Source organism: Peromyscus californicus, unplaced genomic scaffold (assembly GCF_007827085.1).
Source record: "Peromyscus californicus insignis strain IS unplaced genomic scaffold, ASM782708v3 Scaffold_20__1_contigs__length_68692818, whole genome shotgun sequence".
In the NCBI taxonomy this organism is placed as follows: domain Eukaryota; kingdom Metazoa; phylum Chordata; class Mammalia; order Rodentia; family Cricetidae; genus Peromyscus; species Peromyscus californicus.
The window spans coordinates 265,158-271,959 of NW_026294503.1; the positions used below are offsets into that span (position 1 = coordinate 265,158).

At 41.3% G+C, this 6,802-nt stretch overlaps 1 protein-coding gene across 2 annotated transcripts; it reads right to left on the bottom strand.

Annotated features, from left to right (window-relative positions):
• Window positions 1–329: 329 nt before the first annotated feature.
• On the bottom strand, window positions 330–5,609 carry LOC128116388 (cytochrome b-c1 complex subunit 7). 2 transcript variants are annotated; one of them, XM_052747567.1, is made up of 4 exons: window positions 5,441–5,609; window positions 2,700–2,771; window positions 1,265–1,440; window positions 330–536 (listed from the first exon to the last, which is right to left on the bottom strand). In XM_052747567.1, the coding sequence occupies exons 1-4, from the start codon at window positions 5,457–5,459 to the stop codon at window positions 459–461; spliced, it is 345 nt and encodes a 114-aa protein (XP_052603527.1). In that variant the 5' UTR covers window positions 5,460–5,609; the 3' UTR covers window positions 330–458. The 2 variants fall into 2 exon arrangements, with proteins under 2 accessions (XP_052603527.1, XP_052603528.1); XM_052747568.1 differs by having other exon boundaries at window positions 1,274–1,440; window positions 5,441–5,596.
• Between the last annotated feature and the right edge of the window lie 1,193 nt (window positions 5,610–6,802).

Below are 6,802 nucleotides of genomic sequence, written 5' to 3' on the forward strand. Positions count from 1 at the left end.
TCCTTTCCTAAGTCACTTTGGACCTATCTGTCCAGTGATGGTTGCCTCTTCCTTCATCTCAACCTGCAGTTTAGGCCTTGCTATGACTTCCCAGTGTCTCACTAGCCCACAAAGTCTAAAGCAGACTATTCGGCTTGTATAAAATGATATATTCTTAGTAACCTGGTTAATTATCTAGCCAATGAAGAGATGATTAAAGCAGCCTTTCTCATCTTCAAGCAGTGAAGCAGCAACTAAAACATCTTATAAGTGTGGAAAAAAATTGTGTCAGAAAAGTGATTACAGTGATTATCAGATTAAGAGTCTGAATTAAATTCAAACATTCCAACAATGGTTACAATAGACATTTATTTAAAGAGAGGCCTCTGCAGAGCAAATAATTCTTAAATTGTGATTCAAGTTGAAACTTCATAAAAACATGCTAAGACCAGGCACATCCACAGATCTCAACTACAAGATCACTTCTTCGTCCATTCTTCTTTCTCTTTTCTTTCCCGAATAACCTCTTTCAGATAGGGTTCAAGGTAGAATTTGTCCTAAAGAATGAAGAAGAAAAATAATAGGTCTTAAACCTCAAATTCATTACAATCAAACTTTTTCCTTGTAACATAAGAAAATATAATCTGAACTTCTAGGAACTATGTGCTCTTTAAATGTAAAACCTCACAAAGATCATGCAACGAGGAGGTCAGAAGGAGTACCAGGGAAAAAACAGTGTCTATAGGTTTGCCAGGTCTCAATGATGATGCCCAGGCTAGAAGATCACTCAGGGTCTTTATATAACTAAACTAAAACTCTTTTCATTAGAGCAGGAACTGGAGTAGAGCGAAGAAAAAATGGCCCATGAGGCAGAAAACCTAGCCCAGGCTTTCCAGACTAGCTTAGTGATTTTATTTTATTTTATTTTGTTTTTGTTTTTGGAGACAGGGTTTCTCTGTGTAGCTTTGGAGCCTGTCCTGAAATTCATTCTGTAGCCCAGGCTGGCCTCGAACTCACAGAGATCCACCTGCTTCTGCCTCCCGAGTGCTGGGATTAAAGGCGTGGGCCACCACCACCCAGCTGCTAAGTGATTTTAGAAGTCACTTCAGCTCAAAGTCTCTCCATGTTGTTCTTTAAAATAGAGCTGATAGTTTTCTGCTAAGCTCACTTGCTGTTGAAATGCTACTTCTGTAGCATGACTTGGAAAACACTAAAGCACTGCCCAAATGAGTGTTTCTAATACTGTATGCTGAGTGACAAACACTGTTAGTTGGAAAAAGCAAACCTGTTCTACCTCCTCATATTTTGTCCACTGCTCTTTAGGCAAGATCTGATGCCTCAGGGTCAGGTCCAGAGCTCTCTTAATTCGAAACATTCTGTCATTATAAATATTCTCAGGAAGCCTTCTTATGGCTTCTTTCACATCTTCAGTCTCATATATTGTATCATCTCGCATTAACCCTGTGATAGGAACAGAAAAAACAGATTAAAGAGAGAAAAGTTTTTTTTGTTTTTAAGACAGGGTATCACTATGTAGCCCTGGCTGGCCTTGAACTCGAGAATAACCCAGTCTCAGACTCCTATTTGCCTTGAAATCTTGAAATGACCATCTTTTTGCCTCTGCCTCCCCACTGATAAAATTAAGGCATAACTCACCATACGTGGTAGAAGCTTTTCATGTATGTGTGTGCATGCACACACATGTACCTCCACATACACGTGGAAGTCAAAGGGTAAACTGAAGGTGTCAGTTCTTGCCTCTCTACCTTGTTTGAGATAGAGTCTCTGTGCCACTTGCAAAAGCTAGACCACCAGCTTCTAGAAATTCTTGTCTCTGCCCCCCATCTTCCCACAGTGGCAACCTGGGATTACAGCTACTTGTGCTACTATTTCAGCTTTTATGCTGGTTCTGAACTCAAGGTTATCAGGCTTGTGTGGCTCACTGAGCCATCTTCTCCACTCACAATTTTCTCTTTCTAATGAGCAAAATATCTTAAGATTTATAATTCAAGATCTGACTGAAAAAGCACCAAATCACTATGTAAGACAGAAACCAAAAGCATTTCAGACCTGAGTTATTTCTTGAAGGAATATGTGGGCCTTTTAAAACCACTATAATAAAATTCCTATAATAAAATTCCTAAATCAGTTCAGAAAATATTTAAAATGTCTATCTTGCCATCGAAAACATAAGTAGACCACATCTCTTTTTCTAATCTTAGATGAAGGAAGATATTAAATAACTAGAACCAGTGAGATGGCTAGGCAGGTGAAGGTACTTCTTGCATAAGTCTACTGACCCAACTTTGATCCCTAGACCCCATGGAGGAAAGAGAGAACAGATGGACTCCAGAAGTCCTCCTCTGACCTCCACAAGCACATGCTGGTATGAGAAATTCTTTTTTAAAGTCACAAAGAACTTAAAATTATACTAAGGAATCCTAAGATCTGCTGATGCTTCCATTCAGCTTCTAGACCACAAAATAAAGTTCACAGAAAATTAGAAAGCTCTAAGAAAGCTCACAAATCACATAAAGATGTGAAAGCAAACATCTGGGACTTTAGCCCTCTCTTTAAAAGATCAAGAACTCAAAATAAATTTGATACACACAAAAACAAAATAAAACATCTTTTTGGAACTATAAGAATTCTTAAAAATTCAGGAAGAACGCGTACTGCATTCAGGAAGAACAAAAGAACCACAGAAAACAGATACTTACCCAGTTTGTTGAATCCTGCAGCATTATAATACCATTTTCGAAAACCATCCAGCCACTTGCTTGACACTGCAACTATAATTACCACACTGTTAGTTGCTACACTTACAGACGAATGCATCAATAGCCAAAGAACTCTTATAAATTTAAGAGTAAATATCCCTTTGTATACAATATAGATAATTATTTCACTTATGGCATCATGTGAGAAAACCATGAGCTCAATACTGAAGGTGCCTAATATCCATCCATAGGTATACTTCCTGCCACTTTGGGTTCTCAAAGTCCAATGCCTTCTGCCCTGACATCATCTGCTACTATCAGAACTGAAAGAATCAGGGACAGGAAAGAGACCTGGAGCATTTCTACTATTTGTAGTTGCAGAAATTAATTTTTCTTTCCAAAGGGGGTAAATCTATGAGATTTCAGGTTAGGTGACAGGCTTCTCCTAGTCTCCAAAATTTTTAGTTTTCATAATCTCATTTCCCTATCATCTTTGAAATATAATTTCTGGAAAAACTTTTACAACATCACTTAATAATTTAAGTATCAATAGATTTTTCTCCTCCCAAACAGCTAACTGTTCAAGGGATTTGAACAAGAATAAGGAGAAATACTCCATGTTAAAATTTATTGTAACAGAGCACACATGTAACCTCAGCACTCAGGAAGCCAAGGCAGTTAAGATTGTGAATTATAGACCTTGTATAAACAAACAAACGAAAACTAAAATAAGGGCTGGGAACACATAGCTCAGCCTTAAAACAAAACAAACAAAAACAACTTATAACCTTTGGGGAACAAAGCTGAGCCTGATGAGTAAGTAACCTAGAAGAGGTCAAGGAAGCAGGAGAGTGCCTGGTGTTGACAAGACAGATGTAAAGGAAACAAGCCTAATCTTTCTTTTTAAAACACGAGGGGTGGGAGAGGGACAAGTGTGGGCCAGAGGACAACATTAGGTCCTAATCATCTTTTTTCATTTTTGAGATGGCATCTTTCACTGGCTTGGAACATGACAAGTATACTAAGCTATCCGAGTCCCAGAGATCCACCTACCATCCCTCCACCTCTCTGGCACTAACATTAAAAGCATGGACTAGGGCCACTGAGGCAGGGCTCACCATGTAACTGGCTGGTCTGGAACCAAGGCATTATTACAAAACAAACCAACCAATCAACAACACGGGTTCTGGAAATTGAATTCAGGCATGTCCATGCATTGCAAGGCAAGCACTTTTTCAACTGAACTCTCTTCTCATGCCCTAAATTTTCTTTTAAAATTTTGTCTAGGGCTAGTTTCTTTCCAAGGAAGAAAAGCAAGTTATCTTCTCAGTTAGCTCCTTATGACTTCCTACTCCTTAGGTTTAGATTACTACATGGCTTCCTCCAACCTCAGAAATTAAAAGTTGTGTATAAAATAGTTTCTAAGAGAAAATTAAAGCAGTTAAGGACTAATCAGTTGGTACAGTGCCTGCCTAACATGCACCACAAAGCCCTGGGAGTTCCATCTCCAGCACCACATAAAATGGGTGTGGTGGTGCATTCCTTCAACTCTAGCATTTTTAGGGAACCAAAACGATCAGAAGTTCAAGGTCATCCTTCAATACACAGTGAATTCTAAGCTGGCTTGGGCTACATGACACCCTGACTCAAAAAATTCAAATATAAAACTTAATGAGTAAAAAAAAAAAAAAATCTAAAAACAAACTCACAGGAGCTAAACTGTACACACAGCCACGATTAATATTCATTTAACACGTATAGTGTGCCAGGCACTACTCTGTTCACCCTTTCCACATTAGCTAGGTTAAAAGCCTGTTGCAGAAAAGGAGGGAGCCAATTTGACCTCTGTTGCAATCAAGTCTCTAGTATTAAGCACGAACACCTACTCTGACTACGTTAAATTTGGTAAGGTTCCTTAAAATTTTGTCAAGTAGGTGACCTTCACAATTTCTAGGGACTGTGAGAAAGGTACCAGTATTGTTTTGAAACGCTATTCCAATTTATACCGCCAAAAGGCAAAGATTTGCTCTAAAAAAAAGGGAGGGGGCAGGGGTAAGGGATACTACTTGAAGTGAATGTTTTCAATATTCTGGCATTCTACCCCACGACACATTTGTTCTAGTGCCTACAGTAAACACAAGTCCTTCCAACTCTGCAGCTCCAGCTCACGCTCCAGATACACCTCAGCATAAACATATCTTATGTCCCTCTAATTGGACAGAAGCTCGTGGTGCTGAATGTGGGGTCAGAACGCTATTTGCTCCGGTCACTGTCACCAGCGTGAAACAGAACAGAAGCGGTAGGATTTATGTAGCTAACGCAGAGGGCAGCGTCTGGCTCTTAAATGCTCCCTCAGTTCACTGCGGCAGACTTCCGCTACCTTCTCACCTCCTCACTTCCCCAAGACGCCCTAAGGCCGAGGGGAGGCCGAACCCGCTGTCCAGCCACGGCCGGCTTCTTCCAGCAGAGGTCCCCGTTCCAACCCTCAGGCTGGCCGGGCCTGGCTCAGCGAAACCTGTCCTTTGAGCTGTGCTGGGACGTCACACAGTATTTTCCCCATTGTGTGACGAAAAATGTTTCTTGCAACTGAGCGCACAAAATCATCAGCCCAATGTGTGGACTTAACTCAGATAAGAAAGCCTAAACAAGAGCCTTCCGCGGGCCGTCAGAGCTCAAAGTGACTAGGCAGAGCAAAAGGGGAGCAAGCTGGTAGGAAAATCAAACCGAGAAGGACCACTTACCAGCAGGTCGGCCCGCCATTTTGACCTGAGAGTGAAGCGCTGCCTTCTGGGTAAGTCCTAGAGGACGTGCGGGGCTCACGCGCAGGCGTCCTGCATACCTTAGGATGGGGGAAGGGGAGGCGGCGGCGGCGGAGGAGGAAGTGGGGGGGAGGAGGAGGGAGGAAGGAGAGAGGAGGGAGGGGGGAGAGAGGAGGAGGGAGGGAGGAGAGAGGGGAAGGGAGAGGGGGAGGGGGGAGAGAGGAGGAGGAGGGCTCACGCGCAGGCGTCCTGCATACTGGGGGGGGGGGGGGGGGGGCGGGGCGCCCGCGCAGGCGCAGCTCTGACGGCCCGCGGAAGGCTCTTGTTTAGGCTTTCTTATCTGAGTTAAGTCCACACATTGGGCTGATGATTTTGTGCGCTCGGTTGCAAGAAACATTTTTCGTCACACAATGGGAAAAATACTGAGCGAGAAATTAGGAGACGATGATATTCAAGGTTCTGTTACAGGAAGGTACTTTTACGGTATTAATGGAACCATTACTTAGAGACGGTTAATTTACATGTATCTCCTGCATTCTTTAAATAACCTCTAGGTTACCTTTAATACAGGATATGAAATAAACGCTACACAAATAGCTGTTACACTGCATTATTTTGGAAATAACACAGGAAAATGTACATACATGTGCAATACAGATATATCCTGCCCCAATCTGTGGTAGATTGAATCATTAGATGTGGGATCTTCAGACACAGAAGGGTGGCTGTATTCTCACTTAATTCTAAATCTATGGTGTAATTACCGTCCTTATCAGTATTGGAGAGAAAAGGAAGCTGAACCTCAGAAAGATTAGATAACTTATCCAAAGGCACTGAATTGGGAGGAGTCCACTTCTTTTTTTGTCTTTTTTTTTTTTTTTTTTTTTTTTTTTTAACTAGAATTGAGAAATACAGGTTCAAATTCAGGTTTCTTTATTTCTAGAATCATATGCTACACAACTAATCCCAGAAAACTAAACCTCTAGGCTTCACTTTCTCCACGTAAGGATCCATATCAGACCATTTTGGTAGAAAGTTAGGTCAGATAAACTCTAAAAATAATGACTTTAAGGCGGGAGTAGTGACACATGCTTATGATCCTAGAATTCAGTAGGCTGAGGCAGGAGGATCACTGCCAGTTCTAGGCTGGAGTTGTCTACATAGTGAATTTGACACCATTCTGGATCACCCACCACCCACTCACCTAAAACAAAACAAAAAAACATATTAAACCTAAGGTATATTTTAGAATCTGTATATAATATTAAAAGTGTAGCAAGTACATAGACTGTATACTTTCAAGGTCTCAGCCCCAACAGGTGAAGTCTAAGACAGAAGGTGAAG